The sequence below is a fragment of the Megachile rotundata genome, chromosome 10, assembly GCF_050947335.1.
Source record: "Megachile rotundata isolate GNS110a chromosome 10, iyMegRotu1, whole genome shotgun sequence".
Taxonomy (NCBI): domain Eukaryota; kingdom Metazoa; phylum Arthropoda; class Insecta; order Hymenoptera; family Megachilidae; genus Megachile; species Megachile rotundata.
Genome location: NC_134992.1, coordinates 8,032,270 through 8,058,599, shown reverse-complemented (window position 1 = coordinate 8,058,599; position 26,330 = coordinate 8,032,270). Strand labels below are relative to the sequence as shown.

Here is a 26,330-nt window from a genome sequence, read left to right as displayed (position 1 = left end):
AATAGAAATTTTATCACTAAAATTTTTATAGTAGAAAAAATGAAAAAGCTGTATAAAGTAAAGCGTATTTTCTTAAGTTTAAAAGCGTATTTTCTAAAAATTTACTATGCGTGTTGAGAAGTAGGGTTCATATAGCTCTCATGATCAATACGACCCACTCAATCGACGAGTGCTTGGTACAATGTTAATTTACCATCATTTCAACGAGCCACCGTGAATCAGAGTTTCGCAAGCTCGTAAAATTCTGCGAATCGAGCGATTCACGCGCCGGAGCGGAAGACGGCAGAGTTTGTTTTTTCGCCGCGAACGAAAGCAAACTACGTAACCGGTTAGGGTCGACTTCGAGAGCGAAATCGATCAGTGTTGGTAAGACGTGGTCGTCTGCAAATCGGTCCAAGAGAAACACACACCAAGTCCGAGACGGATAAATTGATTTAGCGGCGGTGTCTGAAATACCTTGACAACGTTTCGCTCGCAACTAGACAAGCGACTACAAGGAACTCCACTCTGAATAGTTTTGCTAAAATAGTCACTGAAATTCATATCTTTTTCATTCTGTACGAATCCATTCAATATTTCAACATTCTTGTTATTTTTTTGTTTGAAATCTTCTGATATTCTTTTAATATACTTTTAAAAAATTGAAATAAACAAAAGCTTCTTTCAGCAAAAATTCAGTACTAACATATTGTATAATCTAATCAATACTTCAACCTTCTTGTTACACTACTTTTTTCATTTGGAAAAATATCTTCTGATATTCTTTTAAAAAATTGAAATAAACAAAAGCTTCTTTTAGCACAAATTCAGTACTAACATATTGAATAATCTAATCAATACTTCAACCTTCTTGTTACACTACTTTTTTCATTTGGAAAAATATCTTCTGATATTCTTTTAAAAAATTGAAATAAAAGCTTCTTTCAGCAAAAATTCAGTACTAACATATTGTATAATCTAATCAATACTTCAACCTTCTTGTTACACTACTTTTTTCATTTGGAAAAATATCTTCTGATATTCTTTTAAAAAATTGAAATGAACAAAAATTTCTTTTGTTCAAAAATCAGTATTAAAATTTTATGCATAAGGACTCGAATGAAATAACCGCTGCAATTTTTTAATGATGTCTGTTCACCTATCTAAAAAATAATTATAATTATACATTTATCTCGCAATAGCATGTTTAAAATATCGATCTAGCAAAATTTTTACCTGGGAAAATGATCGTTTATAGCATAATTAGCGTAATTAAGAATTCATTACCCGACAAAATTACGCACACGCATATTTTACGGAAATAAAATAAAAGCGTGTACATAAATTTCGCAGAAATACAAAATAAATGATGCAACGTATTCCCATAAAATACTGTAGCTATAACAGGTAATTAATTAGAAAGAAAAGAAACACATCATAAAATAACTCATTAAAAAAGGCGGTTATTAATCTTCAGAAAAGAGGAACAATTTATAGAAAAAAAAAAGGAAAATATCGACGAACCGTCATAGCTATCGCAGAATTCCTTCCGAACAGATCAAACTCGATGGCGAAGGTTTTATTAATAGGTGCAAGATGAAGCCGTTCGATCGAAATGGCTCAGCTCTCGCGTTTTACTGCCCTCATAGCAATTTGTCACGAGGCAAGCACCGCGATATAGAACGACACCGCGCGGACCGCGACTCTTTTCCATATTTCACCTTTTCGTAATTAAACTGCAATCGATACGCCTTTCGGTGCAAACGCGGTACCGAGAAAAACAACGTATCGTAACGCGGCCTGTTTCGTGTCAAAGGTAATTACATTTTTATTACGTTTTCCGCCGAACAATTCCGCGAACGTTCTGCAACCGACCAGTCAATTTGAGCGCTATTAGTACACACGGGATATTGCCTGTCCATAATTTTTTATTGTTCAAGGTCCATCTCTTTTTTTGCCACGCAATATTTCATTGGGGTGTTTTTATATTCAATTTTTTATATTGGAAAAATTTTTAATTGAATGTGTGTTGGAGCTTGTATAGGTTTTTCATATGTATAGATGCTATATGGTGTGTACATATGTGTAGATTTTGTATACATATGCATGTATCAATCTATATTATATCATACGCTATTTCATGTATCATATATCATGTATAATACACATGTGTAAATGTATAATGTATTATATACCATGTCATGTATCATATACCATAGATATCATACAAGTGTATAAATGTGTAATGTATCATGTATCACGTTGTATATAATATACCACAGATTCGTGATATATCATATCATCATATGTCATGTATCATGCACCGTCATGTGACACATATCATGTATCATACACATGTATAAATCTATAATGTATCATATACCATATCAAGTATCACATACCATGTCATATATAATGTATCATAGATATCATATATCATGTATCATGTACCATGTCATGTGTCACATATCATGTATCATACACATGTATCAATCTGTAATGTATCATATACCATGTCGTATATAATGTATTATAAATATCATTTATAAATGAATATACATACATGTATAGATCTTTTTGTACGTAAATACCATATATGTTTAATATCACATATGACACCACATATGTTTAATATCATATATTATATCACATATGTTTAATACCACATATGATATCATATATGTTTAATACCACATATGATACCACATATGTTTAATATCACATATGATATCACATATGTTTAATATCACATATGATATCACATATGTTTAATACTACAAAATCTTTCCTCGAAGATGAAAATATAGACACAAATATCATCAACAAACGAGATAGTAACTTAAAATTATCAATTTTATTGCAGTTCAAACATTGGCCTCGTCAAACCGATTGAAAGTATAGTTTTATTATAGAGAATGGATATTTGAAAGGCTTGAATCGAAATAGATATCGAAGTTTCCCTCCCCAAGCTTTTTACATTTGAAACATAAATGAATATTCAGTAAGAAGTTTCGAAGTACCTTTAGAAAACAACTTTCCCGTATTTTCCCTTTTCATTGTTGAAGCACTACTCCGTTTAATAGCGTCTTTAGCTTTTAGCTGTTGTAAAATAAGTATCAGATCCAAACTTTAATCCTGGAATTTAACTTTCTTCGACGGCCATCTTGTTGCTACGTTTTAATGCTATTTAATAGCAAATAACACTAAAGTGCAAGTTGATTCGGTATTAGCAAACAGTTTCTATAACGAGCTGCTCGAATATAATATCGAGTACAATGAAATCTTAGCTTGTAATGTAAGGGGAAATTTGGTGCACAAAATGGTGGAGGAGTATTGGAGAAGTTCAGAAACGAGATATTTTCATGGTTCTGTTATTATGCTAACTTCCAAAATTTAGATTTGAGAATTGTCGATTTCCAGATTTTAAATTTCTATATTTTCAATTTCGGAATTGTCAATTTCCAAATTTTAGATCTTCACATTTTCGATTTTGGGATTGTCGATTTCCAAATTGCTAATTTCAGTATTTTCCAATTTCGAAATTTTTCAATTTTCCAATTTTCCAGTTTTCCAATTTTCCAATTTTCCAATTTTCCAATTTCCAAATTTTCCAATTTCTACATTTTAAACTCTTCAAATATTCTTCTTATAAAGCACCCAAATTTTCAGCTCCTCTATCAAATACATCCCTAAATCCCAAAATCCCCACATTCCCAAAATCCCCACATTCCCAAATTCCCAAATTCTCAAATCTCCAAATCCCCAAATTGCCATATCCCAGAATCCCTAAATCCCCAAATACCAAAATTCCTAAATCCACAAATCCACAAATCCCCAAATCCTGAAATCCCAAAATCGTCAAATCCACAAATCCTCAAATCCCCAAATCTCCAATTCTCCAAACTCCCTAAATTCTCCAAATTCCCCAAATTTCCCAAATTCCCCAAATTCCCCGAATTCCCCAAATCTCCTAAATCCCCAAATTCCACAAATCCCCAAACCTCAAACAAACATCCAAATTCCTCATTTCAAAAATAACACACCGCCACTAATCAGTGACTCCCACATTTCGAATTCACAGAATATTCCGATTAAAAAATCCCCGATTTCGAGTTATAGAATGAACCCAGTAAACGAGCGATATCATCGCGTAAATATTCGTGAATCGAAAAGGTAGTGTGGGGGTCAAACGAGGACGTAAACAGTTTTTAGGCGAAGCAATTACGAGCGTGATCAGCCAGGGAGAAAGCATTTATCACGGTTCTCGCGGCCATTGCTCGTTGTTGTTCTTGCGAGTATTATCGTTAATTGGATATCGATTTCGTTGGCTGTCGAACGAGTGCTGCGGTTTGCGGTCTCTTGAAATTTCGCGCGATTGAAATTGTTACTATCTTCCGTTTGCGCGAACTCTGTACGGATTTCCTTCGTGAAATCGGGTCATCCGATTCGGGTTCTAACAATTATCTGTATTTCGTCGTATAAATTCGAAATTATATTCTTCGAACCTGCATTATGTCATTTAAATAAATATTCATTGATATAATATATAAAATGTATAATTCAACTTGATATATTTTATATGAATAAGCTAATCCAACCTAACCTAACAATTTGATATATGTTAGGTCATAACAACATGATATAAAGTTTCTTATTTTAACAGTTTGATATAATGTTTCACACTATAACAATTTAATATAATTTTTTTTATTGTAACTACATCAAATAATGTTTATCATTGCAACAACTTGATATAATATTTTTTAATATAAGAACTGGATATAATGTTTTATTTTACAGCAACTTCATATAATGTTTTATTGTATAATAACTTGATATAATATATTTTATTGTATCAATTCCATATAATATTTTTTATCATAACAACTTGATGTAATGTTTTATAATAAAACAGCTTCATATAATCTTTTTAATTTCAACAATTTAATATAATGTTTCACATTATAAAAGTTAATTAAAATCTTTTATTTTATGACAACTTGATATAATGTTTTTTATTGTAACATCATAATGTAATGTTTCTTCTTGTAGCAACGTGATATAATATTTTATAATATAAGAACTGGATATAATGTTTTATTTTACAGCAACTTCATATAATGTTTTATTGTATAATAACTTGATGTAATATATTTTATTGTATCAATTCCATACAATATTTTTTATTGTAACAACTTGATATAATGTTTTATAATAAAACAGCTTCATATAATCTTTTTTATTTTAACAATTTAATATAATGTTTCACATTATAAAAGTTAATTAAAATCTTTTATTTTATGACAACTTGATATAATGTTTTTTATTGTAACATCATAATATAATGTTTCTTCTTGTAGCAACGTGATATAATATTTTATAATATAAGAACTGGATATAATGTTTTATTTTACAGCAACTTCATATAATGTTTTATTGTATAAAAACTTGATGTAATATATTTTATTGTATCAATTCCATACAATATTTTTTATTGTAACAACTTGATATAATGTTTTATAATAAAACAGCTTCATATAATCTTTTTTATTTCAACAATTTAATATAATGTTTCACATTATAAAAGTTAATTAAAATCTTTTATTTTATGACAACTTGATATAATGTTTTTTATTGTAACATCATAATATAATGTTTCTTCTTGTAGCAACTTGGTATAATGTTTTATTTTTTAACAATGTAATATAATGTTTTATATCATAAAGAATTATAATATGTTTTGTATCATAATGTCCTGACACAATGTTTTAGGTTATAAAAGCTTGATGAAATTTGTCATGTTATAACCGCTTGGTACAATGTTTTTCATAGCAACAATTTAATTCAACATTTTTTATTTTAGCCTCTTACTACAATGTTATAACCATAACAACAGCTTCACGTAATGTTTTCATTAATAACAACGTTATAAAATAATCATAATATAAAATGCATCGGGGTGGTACGTTTCAACCCTCTCAAACTGTATATCTGCAGTAAAGTCGCAAGTTTCGCACATATTAATATAAGAAGTAGAACGCAATATACTTTAATTAGGAGATTTCATAATTAGCACATTGTTGCGGTACCTGTTGCTCGGTTAAAACGGATTCACGTTCGTCAGAGGGTTGGATGCAATAAAATTTCATATCTGTTTCCGTGTGCCACCATTCATAAACGGGAACGCGGCGGGATAACTGTGTACACAGCTGTGTGTTCGCGAGTTCTCAGGATTTCACTGAAAACAGGGAACAATTCCGACGCTCAAAGTTTCCCGAATTTCGTCCAGCGTTTTGCAATCGCTTCGAACGGATGAAATTTCATACGGGAAGCGGAAAAATCGGGACAAAATGACGAAGATGGGGAAACATCAAAGCGTTTCTCTCGAACGAAATTGGTACTCTTTAGGAATTAAAATAAAAATGGTGCTATAAGTGATTGCTTAAATTGTCATGGTTATATAAATGGAGCTGACAATATTGTTTTCTTTTGAGTTTTTAGGAGGTTGAGTAGGAAATTTTAGGGTTGTACGTTGAAAATTCTAGTTTGGATGCTCATTCTTATTTTTGTTGAAATTCTAAGTGATAGAATTATTAAGATTTTTAAATATCTGACTCTAAAAACATGTAATCTCAAAGCTGACAAAATTTCTAAACTTACAGACTTTAAAATCGATAATCTCAAAAATGAAAAAATTGCAAATTTCTTATTCTTGGTAATTTTATATTAGAACTTGTTCTATAAACTTTTTCTACAAACATGTTCTATCAATAATATAAACCTTGAATTTGTGATTTCAAAAATGTGAAAATGTCTGCACTCCTAAATCTAAAACTGATGACTTCAAAAATTAAAAAATTCCCAAACTTCCAATCTTCTGTCCTTCACAACATGATCTCAAAAATGTAAAAATATCCAAACTTCCAAACTTGAAAGCACATAACCTCAAAAATGTTAAAATATCAGAACTTGTAAATTTTAACAATATAACCTCAAAAACAAAACAGTTGCAAATTTCCAAACTTGCAAACTCAAATCTATAACCTCAAAAATAAAAAAATTCCAAATGTCTAAGCCTGCAAATAAAATCTCTAATTTTAAAAATAAAAGCCTTCCAAATTTTTGACAACCCCAAATCAGAACACGTTCCACTATTCAAACGTTCCACCAATAACAAAAACTACCAATTAAAACGATATTACAATTAAATCTACACAAAATGGCGTATGTGTCCGGCAACCCCATCTCGAAAGGAAGTTTGCGCCAGCGCTACGATATTAAAATAAATTTTGATCGCGATCGTTATTTGCCATTCCGTGGAACGAATCAATCACTAGTCGATGACCGCTACTGGCGTCCAGGTAAATTACGTTTAATTGAACGTAGGAAGCTTTATCTATGATTTCGGCACGAGTGCGCGGAATCGGGCGTATATCTCATATTTGCCGAGTGTATTTGCACGGCACACAGTATCGGCCGATATCGCGTAGCTTCCAAACAGTTTTAAACCCGGATTCCCGGCGATAATTAATGACGAGGTCGTGTTTGTTCGAAGATTATTAAGTTACGTTCCCGTGCGCTCGGCCGGCCATATTCGGGAAATATTCCCGGTTCTTTCCGCTCGTTTCGAACTTGGAAAACCGATAAAAAAATATCAATTTTATACAGGGCATAATACAGAACATAATATTTGTAATAATACTTTTGTATATAATATCAATGTTAAGGGTAGGTACATTTTTATTTAGGTTAGGTTCTGAAGCGATCGAAGCGCTACGAAACGGAGAATTAGGGAAACTATAAATCAGAAAAACGGCGGCTGCTGTGCTTTGTAACTGTGCAAATCCGTGAAAATACATTTTATTTAAAATTGGTTAAAATAATAATACTTAGGTGTTTTAATAATAATACAATAATACTTTAATAATTAATAATACTTTAATAAAATTAAAGTATACTTTAATAAAATTATATACATAATTTAATAAAATTAAAGTATTTTAAATATTTAAATGCTTTAACTACTGCTTAAATACTTTAACTATTACTTAAATGCTTTACTATTTAAATACTTTACTACATAAATACTTTAACTACTACTTAAATACTTTAACTACAACTTAAATACTTTACTACTTAAATACTTCATTACTTAAAGATTTTACTACTTAATCACGTTAACTACTACTTAAAAACTTTACAACTTAAATACTTTAATTTTATTAAAGTTAATTTTATTAATCTGCAATGAATTTCTGTAAAACAAGTAATACATTTGAATGAACCCCCAAAAGAAGCCACCATATAGTGTCCGAGCGTCAATGAAACGGTAAATGGGTTTATAAAGCTTCATTGTCTGAATAACCGGCGCAAAAATGCGAGAATCTTCTAAGAACGAATCGATCTGCCGCGAGCTGAAGGTGTACGCGTAAATCATGGTCGCGTGAAGCCGGAGCGTAAATCTGCCTGGATTTTTCGCGCGTTCTCGACGTCCTCAAGAGCGTCTTTGTCGCGGCGGGACATTATTAAGTGCGATTTTACGTCCGACGCCACGACGGAATTGGCATCGCCGAGAAATTGTCTCGCAGCCTACTACTAATATGCCGGCTGAGAGATAAATCAGTGTCTATTTTTGAATCGCGTCCAAAAGTTTCGTTCGAATTTATTCCGTCGTTACATCAACCGAGGAAGTGCAACCCTGACGCGTGTTCGTTAACTTTCGTAATTAACGTCGATTTGACGATTTATGTCTATGGTATGGCTATGGTATGTTTCGGGTATGAGTATGGTAAATTATGTTTTGAGTAAGGTACATTATGTTTCAAGTATGACACGTTATGTTTCTAGTATACTTTAGTTTCAAGTGACTATGGTAAATTAAGTTTCAGTATGGTGGCTCTTGGGAGGACATATATTAATGAGTATATTTATGGATGTTAATGTTACAACAATAATTAAGTTGCCTTGTCTGACGCACTCGCTGAGAAAATCATAAATTAAGGGGTTAACCCTTTCCTGTTCTTTGACGAGTCTCGCTCGTGACGCACTTACAGCTCAAATGTGATAAACCTTACTCAACTTTTGAATACTCTTCAACTTGAAATTTAGGTCCAGCTATAAGTTACATTGTCAAGGATCCTTGAATATAAAATAGTTACATTTTAATTTTCTTTGTCTGTTTTAATGTTATAGCCCTGAATAGTTAGTCTTGACTGACGCATCTGTTAAATAAATGGCACAGGAAGGGGTTAAGGAAAAATGGCGATATAAAAGGAGGTACAAGGTTGTATACGGGGTTGTTCCAAGGTAGAAGTGAATGAAATAAACTTTCAAGTTTCCAAATTTAAAAATTTAAGAATTCATAAATTTCCAGAACTTAGAATTTAAAAATATAAAAATTTGCAAACTGTTCCCAAATTCAGAAACCAAAAACTTCACAAACTACATAAGAATGTACCACCTCAATATAAAAGTATAAAAACCTCCAAAAAACAATTCAATATGTATCTTCCAAAGTACCCCTAATTATTTACTTTAACTAACCATGTTCATTACCCTCAGCCCACTACAAAAAGCCACATGCGGGAGCCCCGTTATCCGCGGAGGACCTCGCGAATGCGGGCTTACAAACGCGTGACGCGTGCGTGCAAACGTTCGAAGCGTTTTCCCAGAGGCGGTCGCTGGTTCTCGAACCGAATTTGCATTCGCCGGGATTTCAATTCGCTTCGACCGCGGCTAATTCGAATGATAATACGAGTTCGAGCGGATACGCGTTCCGCTCGGACCACGAGCGGACGAGAAACGCGGACTCGCGAGAGCCGCATGCAAATCCCTGATTACAAATTAAAATTGTCCCTAGAGGGACGAGGCTTGACGAGGGTTCGAAAGGCGGAGGAGAACGTCACCGCAACGCTGCGAGGGCCATTTCATTTTAGAAAATTTAAATTCAAATCGGACGCACGCGTGCGGATATGTACGACGCGTGCGGGATGCGTCGCAAAAATGGAAGGCCGAGAGGAAAATATGCATATTTTGTTATGTCTAGTAGTTTTGTTATTCTTGTTTTAGTTGCAGATTTATTTTGTGGCCGTGAATGGCAGGGTGGGATTGTATCTATTTTTGTTTGATATTATCGAGAACGTGGTAAGTAAAAAATATTCTACCTCTCGGATTTTGAAAAGTTTCGGATTCAAATTTTCGTTATAGCTGTTTGTTTTCTTTTGTGCAATTTTTAAAGATGGTTAAAAATTTTTTAGAGAATGAGTAATAATTTTTAGTTATTTAGGTATGAGTTACCACTGTTTTTCGTGGTAGATTTATAAGTTTATAAATTCATAAATTTACAAATTTAAAAAGCAGTAATTCGCAAATTTACAAATTCACAAGTCGACAAATCCACAAATCTACAGATTCACAAATTAACAAATTTGTAAATTCCCAATTTGCCAACTCCACAATTCCCAATTTTCTAATTTTTAAATTCTCCAGTTTTCCAGTTTTCCGATTTTCCAATTCCGCAATTTTCTAATTCCTCAACTCCCCACTCTTCCAATTTCCCAATTTGTCAATTCCAAAATTCCCCAAGTCCAAACTTTCCCAATTCTAAAATTCCCCAATTCCATAATTCCCCAAGTCCAAACTTTCCCAATTCCAAAATTCCCAAATTCCAAAATTCCCCAATTCTAAAATTCCCAATTCCAAAATTCTCAATTCCAAAATTCCCAATTCCAAAATTCCCCTATTCCATAATTCCCAATTTCCCAATTTGTCAATTCCAAAATTCCCCAATTCCATAATTCCCCAATTCCAAACTTTCCCAATTCCAAAATTCCCAATACCAAAATTCCCCAATTCCAAAATTCCCAATTCCAAAATTCCCCAATTCCAAAATTCCCCAATTCCAAAATTCTCCAATTCCAAAATTCCCAATTCCAAAATTCTGCAATTACAAATTTCCCCAATTCCAAAATTTCCCAATTCCATAATTTCCCAATTCCATAATTTCCCAATTCCAAAATTCCCAAATTCCCAAATTCCCAAATTCCAAAATTTCCCAATTCCAAAATTCCCAAATTCCCAAACTTCCAAATCCCCAAATCCCCAAATCTCCAAATCCTAAAATCCCAAAATACCTACATTCCTAATTCCACAAATCTGAAATCCGAAATCTGACGAGTTCCTCGCATCTCATCACAGCGCCCGCCATGCACACCGTAATGGCGGCCACAAGCTCTTCAGCGTGCATCTGATCCACCCATCACTGCCACACAGAAGACGTTTCCATCCTGAATTCCCCTTCAAATTTTCCATTAGTCTACTATTTCAGAATGTAAACACATTAAACAGGTCAGCAGTAATAATCCCCTTAACAGCAACAGGATTAAATGCAGAATTCCTTCAATAAATGTATTATTTAGCTTCGCGTTATTACATCTGCTACTTTAATTACTGGTTAACTCATCTTCGTATTAGTGACACTAATCATTGCACTTACAAAATAATTATTTGATAATACTTGTTTTCTAATTATAGATATTTACTCACTGTAAAATTAACAAGTAATTTGGAGATTTTGTCATTTTCTGTGTTGCAAATAAATTTTCTTACTAATAAAAATAAATAAAATAAATAAAGTAGCAATAAATACTGAAAGTACAGTAAGTACAGTAAATGTAATAACTATAGTAGTTATTAATAAGTACAAATACATAAAATACATAAAATACTAACAATAAGTACAATAAATGCAATAAATAAAACCAAAATAAACTGAACACTATTCGCACTTTAAATACAAGTCTAAGCATCATAAGCAGCTTTCATGCTGCACCTTGCATCCCACCAAACAAACCATTTAAAAAACATGCATAAACAAACTAGAGCAAGTCCGCATAGAATAAGAATAACTTCTAAAAACAAAGAATGCCATAGTGACCAAAAAAATAAATAAAAGACAATATAATGCAGCAAGTCCCAAGTCGGCCTCATTACGAGGTCTCAACGGGACCGAGAAACAAAAATGGTCGCCAGGGAGCAACAAAGAGATAGAGACAGAGGATGTTTGTCTAATAAATGTCCGGGGAAGTCAAGTAGCGAAGCGGTAAGTTTGCAACCGGAAGAAAAGCATCTCCTTAAACAAGAGAAGGGAGATTTCTCCCCGATGTATAGCAAAGTAGACGAGCTCGTCCAGCCGGAAAATAACCTTCGCCAAAACAACCCATCTTTTCTCTCCCAATTCGCATTCCAGCTCCTTTTTACCGCGTAAACGTCGTTCATGCTCGTCCCGGTTACTCGACTCGTTGCTCCCCAGACTCCATTCTGGATGGTCACTGATCAGCCCTTTTCCGAGGCAACAACCTTCTTCCATGTGTCCTTTATCGCGTTCACGGAACAAATTTTCTTTACGGATCTGTCCCCTTGGCTCGCGGTTTCGAAATACCGAGAACGCTGCCAATATTCCGAAACTAATAACAATATCGTCGGATACGAGCACTGTGCGGAATTCTTGCTGGTCTAACCAGATGTGCATTCTTCGGTTTCTTCTTCGGGTACAAGTCTCGATGGACTTACCTGCGCGCTTTTATGGGGGAGAATTGTAATGTTGGAATATTGGTTGTTGGGAGAATAGGAGTTTTGAATTCGGGTGAGTTTGGGTTCAGACAGAAAGAAGATGGTAGAGAAGTGTATGAAGGTTTGTAGATTTTTGGATTTGCAATTGCTGTTGCGAGATTCTTTAAATGTCTACACATAACTTCGATATTTCTGAATGTTACATTAAACATGTTAAACGTGACATTTAAATTTGATAACCTTAAAACTTTTATAGTTGAGAATTTCTAAATATTGAAACTTAACCTATAAATTTCTAGACTTGAGAATTTCTAAATGTATAAACTTTATAACCTCTAAATTTCCAAATGCAAGAATTGCTTAGGAATTTCTAAATACCTAAACTTGCTAATCTATAAATTTCTAAGCTTGAGAATTTCCAAATGTCCAAACTTGATAACCTCTAAATTTTTAAATTGAAGAATTGCTCAAGAATTTCTAAATACCTAAACTTGCTAATCTATAAATTTCTAAGCGTGAGAATTTCCAAATGTCCAAACTTGATAACCTCTAAATTCCTAAATTCCAGAATTACTCAAGAATTTCTACATATGTAAAATTGCTAACCTATAAATTTCTAAATCTGAGAATTTCTAAATGTTCAAAGTTGATAACCTACAAATTTCTAAATTCCAGAATTACTCAAGAATTTCTGAATATTTAAACTTGATAACCTCTAAATTTCTGAACTTGTGAATTCCTAAATATCGAAACTTAACCTATAAATTTCTAAACTTGAGAATTTCTAAATATTCAAAGTTGATAACCTCTAAATTTCTAAATTCAAGAATTACTCAAGAATTTCTACATATGTGAACTTGCTAACCTATAAATTTCTAAACCTGAGAATTTCTAAATGTTCAAAGTTGATAACCTATAAATTTCTAAATTCCAGAATTGCTCAAGAATTTCTAAATATTTAAACTTGATAACCTCTACACTTCTGAACTTGTGAATTTCTAAATATCGAAACCTAACCTCCAAATTTATAAACTTGAAAATTTCTAAATGTTTAAACTTCATAACCTCTAAATTTCTAAACTGAAGAATTCCTAAATATCGAAACCTAACCTCTCAATTTCTAAACTTGGGAATACCTAAATATTTGAACCAGATAACCTCTAAATTTCTAAACTCGAGGATTTCTAAATGTCCAAACATAACCTCCAAATTTCTAAACTCGACTAACTGTCCAAACTTGAATATTTAATTACTCAAGTCCAAAAATGCCCCACCTTGCTAATTACTCTCCATTCCTAAACCCAATATCCATTACAACAATATAAAAAAAGAAGACCCACAATTTTCTTCTAAAACCGAAACACAAAGTGTATTGAGCATACTTCGCAACAATTCCCATTACAAATATCTATTCCACCGTCCCGAATTTATTAAACGTCTGCAGGTAAACAGAAAAGCTTTACACCGGTAAAAAGAAGTTTACGTTTACCAGAAAGAGGAACGAATCGTATAAAACGAGCTTTCGCAAACTCGGACCATATGGAGGGTTGTAAAGAGAACAAGCAACGTGATTCCACCTGCTCGGCCACGTTTCAGCAAATGGATATTACCAACAGGACTTATGTCCCGTTGCCTGTCGGAGTCGTTCGTTTATAAGAAGCAGGAAGATACGACAGAAAGAACACGACGTTCGAGAAAGCGGGGAAAGTCGAAAGAGAGACAGAGGGTGAAAAAGGACGAACGAAGGGATCGTGGAACGGGATCAGCTTAATGGAGTAGAAACGAATTCAAAAAGCCTGCTGCCAGGAAGAGGGAAATGCGAGAAACTGCAGATGCACAAAATTTTGTAATCCTAATCGTAATGCTTCAACCGTGTACCAAATGTTTTAGATTCTTCTTTATAAATAAAAAAATATATAAAAAGTTTGATTAAACGGACTTCACTTAGGTTTTATGAAATTAAAGATATCTTCGGATACAGGGTGTTTCACATCTTTTTCTGAGTGTTTTTTTTTTAATAATTCAAAAACGGAGCAAATCTCATTTTCGAAGAGGGAAATCTTGTTCAGAGCGATGTTCTCTACCACCCCTTTCAGGGATTAAAATTGTTGTGAAGCTACACTAGTTGTGAGACAACCTGTATATCCAAAACCACTGTACTCGTCTCGTTTAAAACATCTAATAATAACCCGATTATTTCCGAACCCATTCACAATCATTAAGCCACCCCTTGACGCATTAATAACCCTTACAAGGCATTAGAGGACACCGGGTTCACAGTTGGCTGTCCACAATTCTCATTAGCCGACTCGTAATGCAACATTAACGCAACGTTAACGGTATTTTTAACCTGGCCCGCGTATCAGTCACTCGAACATATTCTCGTTCCGCGGATTTCTCTGTATTCGTGGTAAAAGAAAAATAAATTCAGCCGCGTGGAACGGGAGTTATTCGGTCAGGCTAATTTGTTTCGGCCGTATTTTGCGACTGTAACGTGTTCCGGTATTAGCATTAAAATCCTCTATTTCGTTCGTTCATAATGTTAGCAGAAAAGAAGGGGATGAAAAACCATGGTATTATCCGGACTTGGTTGCATTACCTCGCAAATGATAGAATCTCTCTCTCTGGTGAACAGTTGCCCAGCACAGAGATCGAGTTTATGCTAATGAAATTCAGATTACATTTTCGGTTATCAGAGCGAAAGCTGACACTGATGTCTGTCAAAAATGTTCGAAGGACGATGATGGTACAAATTTGCGAATACGATGAATTAACAGGGAAAATGGAAATTATTTAGAATGTATTCGTGTCAGTAACCTTGACATGTGTTATTAAAGTCATCATCATTTACATGTGTTTCCTGATAATTTGCTGATGTCGATTCTGATAATATTGATACGTTCAAAAGCTATTATGATGCGGACAAAATAAATCATTGTAACCGGGGGATGGGGGTTTCTCATGGAGGCAATTTGGGATTTGATATATCATGATGAGTTTTATATACTTTTTTATCATTTCAGCACTCTATTCTTTATGTTACTTTTATTCTCTGTAAAGTTAAACTATAGTCTGTTATCACAAATGAGAAAGAAATTACTGATGCATATAGGCTTCTGGCAAGTTATGAATACAGTAAACATTTTTCGTTTATGATTTTTTAAGAGATATTTGAGTGAAACTTCTGTCACATTACTTAGGATAACCTTGATAATATATGTCAGAGACATTGTCATTGTGAGGTGGTTCTAACCTGGTGGCTGACTTCTTAAAACCTCTACAACACTACTTAGGTTAATAACCTTGATAATACGTGTCATAGACATTAACACCAGGAGAGAGTCTTAATTTGGTGTCTAACTGGATAAAATCTCTGTAACATAACTTTACAACTTTCATAATACATTTCAGAGACATTGACATCAGAAGATGGAAATTTGATGGCTGACCTGTTAAAACCTCTATAACACTACATAGGTTAATAACCTTGATAGTACATGTCAAAGACGTTGACATCAGGAGAAGGTCTCCATTTTATGACTGACTACTTAAATTCTCTTTAACATAACTTTATAACCTTGATAATATATGTCAAAGACATTGACATCAGAAGAAAGTCTCCATTTGGTGCCCAACTGCTTAAAATCTCCATAATATAACTTTATAACCTTGATAATACATTTCAAAGTCATCGACGTCAGAAAATGGTGGTTCAATGCATTTCTGATTACTTCACATAATCCACAAATGTATCTTCCTGATTGTCCTAACGATTTCTGGTTTTGCTTTTGGCCGAAGGGCACGATTTACCCAGGCCTCATTTAACGAAGGGTAATGCAAAAAGCTAGGTTGTGAGATTCTGCCGCAGAAACTGGGTCACGCGTCCTAACGACCCTAATTTCCTGCTTTTCGTCGTCGTTTTTTTGCGAACGATGATTCGGCTCGATTCGTTATACGTGCCTCAATCTCGAAGATAAATCGTAGCTTCTAGACGATTTTCGAAATCACTTCGGTTTGGGGAGATTGAAAAATTGTTGCCGCGTAAGCGGACTATGAAGAACTAGCGGAAGAAATTTTTTTCTGATAAATTTCGAAATATTCGTTCATTTATAAAATCAGCATGATTTTCAGGAGAACATTGGTAAGCTTTGTATCTTGAAACGAGGTACTTGCAAAATATGATCATTTTTGTACGTAACATTAAGTACTTAAAAATACTAAGAACATAAGTGTATAAAATATTTTAAGAAAATAAGAACTTAAAAGTATAAAGAACATCCATAGTTAAAAATATTTTAGAAACAATATTTAGAAATATTAAGATCAGTGCATAAAAATACTTTTAAGAACACAAGTGCTTAAAAATATTTTAAGAACATCACTACTTAAAAATATTAAGAACATGTGTTTAAAAATATTTAACCATATAACAAATTTTAATAATGTAAGGTTCTTCAGCAAATAACGTTCACAGTATAATAAATGTCCGCTTCATTGTTCGTTAAATGGAGCTAATTAATGTAGAAATAACGTGACAGGAGCAACTGTCTAGGATCTTTCTAAAGCCATTAGGAGTCGATGCAACAAGCGTGCACCGTGAATGCATCTTAACAAAGCTCGATGCAAGTGATGCATGCGGTGGAATCAGCTTGCGTAATGCACATGCACGATGCACGCCACGCCGACTGACCCGTATGCGTGGTCTTTATTTAAACTGGTTTCCCCCTCGACATCCTTTGCCGCCGTCTTTCGGCTACAATTTCATTAAAAGACTCCGTTGAATCCGAGTTCGCCTGTCGTTGACTTCTAGAATCGATTCCGAAAGACGAGAAACATTCCGAAAGAAAAGAATCGATACGGGGGATGAGAAAGCTGGAAGTTGGGGGAAATGTACGGGGGTTAGGAGTTACGTAGAAGTGATGGAGAAGTTATGGTGGGTTCATTGATGTAAAGATATTTGGGAAGGTTTATAATACTGAAGTTTATTTATTTGTTGTTTGTAATGAATTGCAACTGATTTTGCAAGTTGATTGATTCAATACAATGCTCCATTGTTAATAGTTAATTTTAATTGTATTCTATATGATACTCTACATATCAGGCTTCATAGCAAACCAAACCATAACTTCACATATCAGACTTACTGTCATATCAAACTTTATATTATATTAGACATACTACCACATCAAACCATATGTTCACATATCAAGCCTACTATCATACCAAACTTCAAGTTCGCATAAGAGGTCTACTACCATACCAAACTTTAAGTCCACATGTGAGACCTATTACCAAACCAAGTCTACATATGAGAGTTACTACCATACCAAGTCTACATATGAGACCTACTACAATACCAAACTTCAAGTCCACATATGAGACCTACTACCATACCAAACTTCAAGTCTACATATGAGACCTACTACCACACCAAGTCCACATATGAGAGCTGCTACTATACTAAACTGCAAATCCACATATGAGAGCTGCTACTATACTAAACTGCAAATCCACATATGAGAGCTGCTACTATACTAAACTGCAAATCCACATATAGGACCTACTACCGTATTAAACTTTAAGTCTATATATGAGACCTACTATCACATCAAACTTCAAGTCCACATATGAGATCTACTACCATACCAAACTTCATGTCTACATATGAGACCTACTACCACATTAAGTCCTCATATGAGATCTACTACCATACCAAACTTCATGTCTACATATGAGACCTACTACCACACTAAATCCACATATGAGAGTTGCTACCATACCAAACTGCAAGTCCACATATGGGACCTACTACCATAACAAGTCTACATATGAGACTTATCACCACACCAAGTCCCCATATGAGCCCGACTACCATACCAAACCATAACTCCACATAAGAAAAATACTCCAATAAAAATTTCCAAGACAATTAAAATGCAACGATATGCAGAGTGCGCCTCAAACCATAACCATACCTGAAAGATATACCCCGAAATAATGAAACAGTTAAAAATGACCAAAAACCTCGAATAAGAGGTATTTAACTGAAACCAAAATACGGACCTCCGCCCGCTAAATCCCCACAAAGAAAATTGAACGTCCCGAAAATTACGGCGTAGGATCTTCGACGAAATGCAACGATTTGCAGAGTTTCTCGTACGAATGTTTGCACCTCACTCCAGCGTGCACGGCGTCTGAACCCATAGAAAATTCGCCGGTTTACTCAATAGAGACGAACGTATGGAAATGAAGAGAGGTACACGGGACTCGCACGTGAAAGGACACGGCGAATTTTTCGATTTTTCCAGCAGGAGATCCTGGAATTCTTGTCCATCGGGAGCACGAAAGGGAACCGAAATGATGGGAATTCCGCTGGACCATCCAGCGACGGTTTCCAGCAGTCTGGTTCCTTTCATTTTTCCTCCTCGTTTGCCACGTTCCACGGAATTCGTGTCCCGCCAATTTCCGCGGGTCGCTTTGTTCGAAGGAAACGAATCGAGGGAACGTTTGCTCGCCATGATTCTCGGGATACGTTTGTTACTAGAGATTTTCACGTTCGTTTGCCCCGCAACTCGACGACTCGCCGTCTCGCTATTCTGGTTGGTGCAAATGTTTCGTGCAGTTAACGGCGAGATGGATCTCTATCTGGACGCTTTGGAGGAAATACGAAAATCTAGGAATGACGGAATTTAGGAAATTAAGAGGAAATCTGAGGATTAGGGAACATGGAAATTTTAATTTTAGAAATGTAATTTTGAAATTTAGAAATTTAGAAATCTAGAAATCTAGAAATCTAGAAATGTAGGACTATAGGAATCTAGGAACTTATGAATATGAGAGCATAGAAATATAGAAATTTTGGGAATATAGGAATTTCGAATTTAGGTATTTAGAAGAATTTGAAGAATTTTGGGAATTTTGGGGAATTTGGGGAATAGGAAAATTAGGAAATTGAAGATTTGGGGAATTAGAAATTGAGGCATTTTGGGAAATTTGGAGAATTTGGAGATTTGGGAACTTTGAGGATTTTGGAGAATTTGGAGAATTAGGGGAATTTGGGGAATTTGGGGAATTTGGGGAATTTAGGAACTTTGAGGACTTTTGGGGAATTTGGAGAATTTGGGGAATTTAAGGATTTTGGGAAATTTAGGGAATTTAGGAACTTTAGGGATTTTGGAGAATTTGGAGAATTAGGGGAATTTGAGGAATTTAGGAACTTTAGGGATTCTGGGGAATTTTGGAGATTTACGGAAATTGCGGAAATTTGGGGAATATGTGGAATTTTCAGATTTGACAATTTGGGGATTCATAAGTTTGTAAACTTGAAAATGAAAAGATTTGAGAATTTGAATATTTGTGAATTTAAGAATTCAAAATAAAAAAAAACTCAAAAACCAACTTGCAAATTACAAATATTAATAATCTAAAATTTGCAATTAAACAAATACAATACCTAAAAATTTCGAAAAATAAATTTCTAAATGTTGAAATTTCATTAATATCCTCCTTTTCTACCACAGCAATAAATGCATCAGTCTAACAGTTATAGAAGCACTTACGTACCACAAAACACGTCCGCGGCATCATTTTAAACTTCATTCAATCATTCGAAAAATGCACAACTACGCGAACCATAAATCACACCTTGAAACGCAGTTTGAATTGCTAAAGTAAAAGAGGAACACACGTCCGAAACACGCACGAAACTTATGGCTTGTACACGAGTCGTCCTCTGAAATATTACTTCAAAACTTCAACTGCTAGTTATGTATTATCGCTTCAACTGTTAGAACACAATTTTCTAGCGGACTATATTTCCGTTCATTATTTATAATATATTTTGCTCTTTGTTGTTCTGGTTGGTTCAATGCTGGTATGCGTTGGATCAAGTTTCACTAAATATGAAAATTTAGGGAAAGTGGATTTTTATTTTTTATTCTTGGAAGTGGAGTTTTTGAGTTTTTTTTGTTTTAGAATTTTTATGTTTATAAATTTAGGGGGTTTCGAGTTTTTTGAGATTATGAATTTATAAGGTTTTGAATTTATAAATTTACAAATTACCCAATTTAGTAATTTTCAAATTTTTGAGTTTTCATATTTTCAAATCCCCAAATTTCAATTTTTCAATTTCTCAAATTCCAAAATTTCTAAATTTCCAAATTCTTAAATCCCCAAATTCTCAAATTTCCAAATTTCTAAATCTCCAACCTCTCAAATCCCCAAATTCTCATGTTCCCAAATTTCTAAATCTGCAATCTCTCAAATCCCCAAATTTCTAAATCCCTAAATTCTCAAATCCCCAAATTCTCAAATTCCCAAATTTCTAAATCTCCAATCTCTCAAATCTCCAAATTTCTAAATCTCTAATCTCTCAAATCCCCAAATTTCTAAAATTCCAATCTCTCAAATCTCTAAATTTCTAAATCTCCAAACTCTCAAACCCCCAAATTCCTAAATTACCAAATTTTTCAATTCCCAAATTTCAATTCTCCAAATTCTCAAATCCCCCAATTACAAATTCCCATATTCTCAAATCCCTAAAAAAAATTTCCCAATTTCTCAAGTCCCTAATTCTCCAAATTCCTCTCCGAAATTCCTACATCTCTTTTCTACGTCACCAACATCAAAAACTATTAAACAACACTTTCAACAAAAAATTTAAGTAAGTAAAACAGACATGATTTGACGCACAAGTGTCCATAAACAATTCCCCGCAACGCAAAACGCTTAATAATCGCAAGGCAATCGATTTTCAACTTAAGCGACATCGAATACGGGACGCTTTGTTCGCTCCGAGCGAAGAGTCGAGCGATATTTATCGAGCGATCGTAATTTTCGTCTCGATCCGTATTCAAGGATTTTAATCGAGGTTCGATTATGCTCCTCTCGAATCCGACCGGCTATCGCGGCATCGAGTCGCTCGAATTTATCGATACCCCAGCCATTAACCTACAAACTCTGGTACGATGTATCGCGACGCTCGATTTTACCGGGTAATTCTAAGAGCAATCGAACAAACTGTTTACTCCCATGGCCTTTTCAAAAATAGTCCCGCACAGCGCGCGACCAGGTAGTTGTATCCAGTTATTTGCAGCACTTGTGAAACTGGGTTACGCGTTAAATCGCGCGTTAATCGTGCATCGACGGTGGAAATATTTTTATCAACGGACCGGTGTTATTGACAATGAAAAGAACTTCGATCGGACGCCATCTTGGATAAGCGACTTTGTCTTGGAACTTTTAATACTTTGCTAAGAATTAAACAATTTTACTTTTATTGATAAATAAATAAGTTTTAATTATGAACAGTAATTGTTGAATGATATTTTGATTCAATGTAGAAGCTTAATTTTTAATTCTCATCGGACGCCATTTTGAATATCGCGCGACTTAAACTTTGTATTAAAACTTCTAATACTGTCCTCAGAATGGAACAATTTAATTTTGATCGATAATTAAATAATTATTAATTATAAATAATAATTATTCAATGATATTTTGATCCAACGTTGAAGCTTAATTTTTAATTCTTACTGGGCGCCATTTTGAATAACGCGCGACTTAAACTTCGTATTAAAACTTCTAATACTGTCCTAAGAATTGAACAATTTAATTTATATCGATAAATAAATAGTTATTTATTATGAACAGTAATTGTTGACTGATATTTTGATCGTATATTAAAGCTCAATTTTTAAATCTAATCGGGCGCCATTTTGAATAACGCGCGACTTAAACTTTGTATTAAAACTTCTAATACTGTCCTCAGAATGGAACAATTTAATTTTTATCGATACTTAAATTATTGTTAATTATAAATAATAATTATTCAATGATATTTTCATCCAACGTTGAAGTTTAATTTCTAATTCTCATCGGACGCCATTTTGAATAACGCGCGACTAAGACTTTGTTGTCCAAAGGCTCTCGACATTTTTAAAACTCCGTTAAGAATGGAACAATTCAATTTTTATTGATGAATTAGTATTTATTAACGAAGAATAGTAATTATTAGTTGAATGACTTTTAGTCAAACGTTAAAATTTAATTTTTAATTGTCATCGGACGCCATCTTGATTACCGCGTGACTAAATCTATGACTCCTATGGCGTCTCGACATTTCTAGTACTCCTCTGAGAGTTGAACAATTTAATTTTTAACGATAATTATCTTTATCGGTACAAATAATTATGTTTATATCCCATAACAAAATTATTGCTTGAATTTTTAAAAATATGATTACTATTTGATGACAAGTTCAAGTACCAAATGTATGAAATAAAATAATGAAAAATACAAACAATTATTTCAAATGAAATTACATGTAAGTTCTGCTAAGTTGTAAAAAGTGTACTAAATTTTCAAATAATTTATTTAATCGAAAAACATAATAATTTATCTAATAAATGTGCAATTACAATACAAATAACCTCAACTAAAATCTATAATAAACAAAGCATAATATTAAAAAGAATTATTATAAAAATACTGAATGACTTAATTGAACGACTCAAAATATTGAATGACTTAATTTGAAAATTACTCAAATAAAACCTTACTTCTATAACACCCAGTGTTCGAGTATATTAAAAAAACGTTAACGAATATCATTATCTCCTTCCTGTTACTCAATTATTCAATGTATCAGATATTCTGATAAAAGTTTCCAGTTGCAGCAGTTATTAGGATACAACGTTCCCACGATTTCTTCAATGATAAAACGAAAGTGTGTTCCATTAAAGCACCAACACAGTCGGATTACCAGCGTTGTTGGATTATTGATAGGAGCGAAGCTTGTATCTGCCCTTTACGAGGCACGATTGGATGCATATTTGATGAAACACGGCTAGCAGGGAAGGAACGCATTATCGTCACCCTTTTCATGGCAAGTGAAAAGCGTATTCTTGATCAATATTTGAAGATCGATCTACTTAGCGGCAAAATGGCTGTCCGTGAGGGACTGCCTAAAGAAACTACTACGATTTCAACTTTTCCACCTGTTTACAACCGGTTGATATTTCAGTACTGATCAAATTTTAATATACTCTATCAAATTATTCGCTTCCTAACGTCGTTAACATTTTTATGGTACAGCTACATTACTAATTAAATTACAGGTAAACAGCTTTAAAGATATAGGTGATATTCGAGCAAATTAATAGTTCAAATTTAATAATCACTATTAAACAAAATTTGTGACTTCAAGAAATTTCTGTACTAACATTCATAACTATATATCTAGAGTTTATGTGTCAAACATATTTAGAAGGATAGTTGACACCAGAACCACCACAGCAGTTAAAATGGCTGACTACATTACATTCTTTTCTGCAATGATGTGATGACTTTTGCAGGGATAATGAAAGGTGTAATGAATTTTATTTTTGCCTCATTTATTTCAAGGTATAAAAATATCAAAGTGTAGAAGTAGTCATATTTAGATAAATTTATCGATGTTTTGTTATGAAATTTTACTGCAGTTTTATGTGGCACCACACGAGCATAAATATAGCCACAATGTAACATACTCATCGCTTCGCGCGGCCATTTTGTATACCACCTTAACTGTCGATAGTTCCAGTGTTAAATATGCTTAAAGAATTAGACTTACTACAACAAACTATATAATAAACAACACTACAAAGGGTTCAATCGTTAAAAATTGAAACAACGAAAAAAATACTTTATGATAATGCGATAAACTTGGAAGGTGATGGTTTAACTGAAGGGTTTAATTGACTTGTCAGTGTTCCTACGTTTTAATTCGAGAAATAAACGACACGAGGTTAGTAACTCGATAAACGCCCTATTCCAACACCAATGGCGATTAGATTCTATGAATTACATACCGAGTTGATGGCTGTCATGCTGCTAACTCGACCTGGATCTGTGTCCACTAGCCCGTTGTCACTCTACAACAAAAAAATGGAAAAAAATTGTCGATTAATATGGGCAATAACAGAGCCATTTGATCAATTACGATTGAAACTACAGACGACAAAAACAACGCGTAAATTGCCGCGACGATTAAATATTCAGTGGATCGTTAATCACCGAAATTTGCATTTCAATTAACGCGTCTGTTTAAAACAGAAATACGGAACGAACGAACGCGTTTGACAATTGTTTCCTTTCGTGTATTTACAACAAACTTGGGCTACAGCTTAATTTGAGCTACATAGTTAAATAAAATAGAACCGGTAGCTATTACTTGAATAAGATGTAAACGATAACTAAAATACAAACTATTATTTAAATAAAACACGATAACCTGCACAAATTTCGTTACAGCGAAATGTATTGTGCAAATCGATTCAAAACGAAAGATCAATTGTGCAGCAGAAGTAAGGAAAAAGAGGGCGAAAGAAAAATGGCGGGGTAAAAGAATGCACGTGCATGGTGAATTCTCGAGAACGAAAGTAAATACGAGCTAACATAAGTGCACTTCTAATGGCGGGCACAGGCTTCTGTTTTAATCGTCGTCGGTCGCAATTAAAATCTCGTCTCGTCGAAAATGTTTCTTATTCGATCCGTCTCGTTAAACGAGAACATTAATTATATGACATATGGCGTCCGAATACGTACCACGAGAAATTTACCGGTCGTTGAGAAATATCGATAAATATTTTATTCGTATCTGCTCGTTACGTAACGAGTAACTGATTTTGAAATGTAGAAAGTCTCAAACGATTTGGCGATTTAAACTATTGCGAAATAACGCTAATGGCGTGTCTTGCTGTTTTATTTGCGCGAAGTGACTGCCTGTTTAGGAGCATAAGACTACTTTAGGTTAGGTTTTTGGTATTTTATTATTTTGGTGCTTTGTTCTTTTACTGTTTTACTATTTTACTGATTTGCAATTTTACTATTTTATTATTTTATTGTTATATTATTTTACTGTTTCGTTATTCTACTATTTTACTATTTTGGTATTTTGGTATTTTGCTATTTTGCTATTTTGCTATGTTGCTGTTGTGCTATTTTGCTATTGTGCTATTTTGCTATTTTGCTATTTTGCTACTTTGTTATTTTGTTATTTTACTATTTTGTTATTTTACTATTTTACTATTTTACTATTTTACTATTTTACTATTTTACTATTTTACTATTTTACTATTTTACTATTTTACTATTTTACTATTTTACTATTTTACTATTTTACAATTTTACTATTTTACTATTTTACTATTTTACTATTTTACTATTTTACTATTTTACTATTTTACTATTTTACTATATTACTATTTTACTATTTTACTATTTTACTATTTTACTATTTTACTATTTTACCATTATACCATTTTAATGTATGTATTATTTTCAAGTTTCCAAAGGTTCAAATTTTCTCAATTTGCAACCTCTCCACGTTTCAAAAGCATTCAGTTAACTAAAGTTACCAAACTTTCCAATTATTCAAATTGTCCAAGTTACAAATTCTCCAAATGTCCAAATTATCCTATTTGTCCAACTTACCGAACCTTCAATATCTTTACCCAAACCTCTAAACCCAAAATCCTCAAATTGCCAAATTTTCCATTTTCTCAACTTTCTAAATTCGAATCAAGACTACAACCTTCTTTCTCCCTTAAAAACCGTACCACAAAAGCACCATAAACGACAACACATAATTCGCCCAGTAAATCCAGCATCGCAATTTGTGCGGTAAAAATTCAGCATGCCATTCGATGAGTCTGGAGGTGGTACGATTCGAACGAGCGACGCCGCTCGAGGTCAAGCGAAAACCAGTCAGGATTATCGAGATGGAAATTCCGTGCTGGCTC

The 26,330-nt window shown here is 33.6% G+C and overlaps 1 protein-coding gene across 11 annotated transcripts in view; it reads right to left on the bottom strand.

The window, feature by feature from the left end:
- LOC100876992 (uncharacterized) overlaps positions 1-26,330 on the bottom strand; it is a 514,205-nt gene that overhangs the window by 313,476 nt on the left and 174,399 nt on the right. For 10 of the 11 annotated variants that reach the window (XR_013039710.1, XR_013039711.1, XM_076536597.1 and 7 more), the window contains one exon: positions 24,399-24,461. The exons of the other annotated variant lie outside the window; for it this stretch is intronic. Coding sequence is in view for 8 of the 10 variants with exons in the window: in XM_076536597.1 (XP_076392712.1) it covers positions 24,399-24,461 (63 nt within the window). In the remaining 2 variants the exon portion in view is untranslated. The remainder of the gene's footprint in view (positions 1-24,398; positions 24,462-26,330) is intronic. 11 annotated transcript variants of the gene reach the window in all.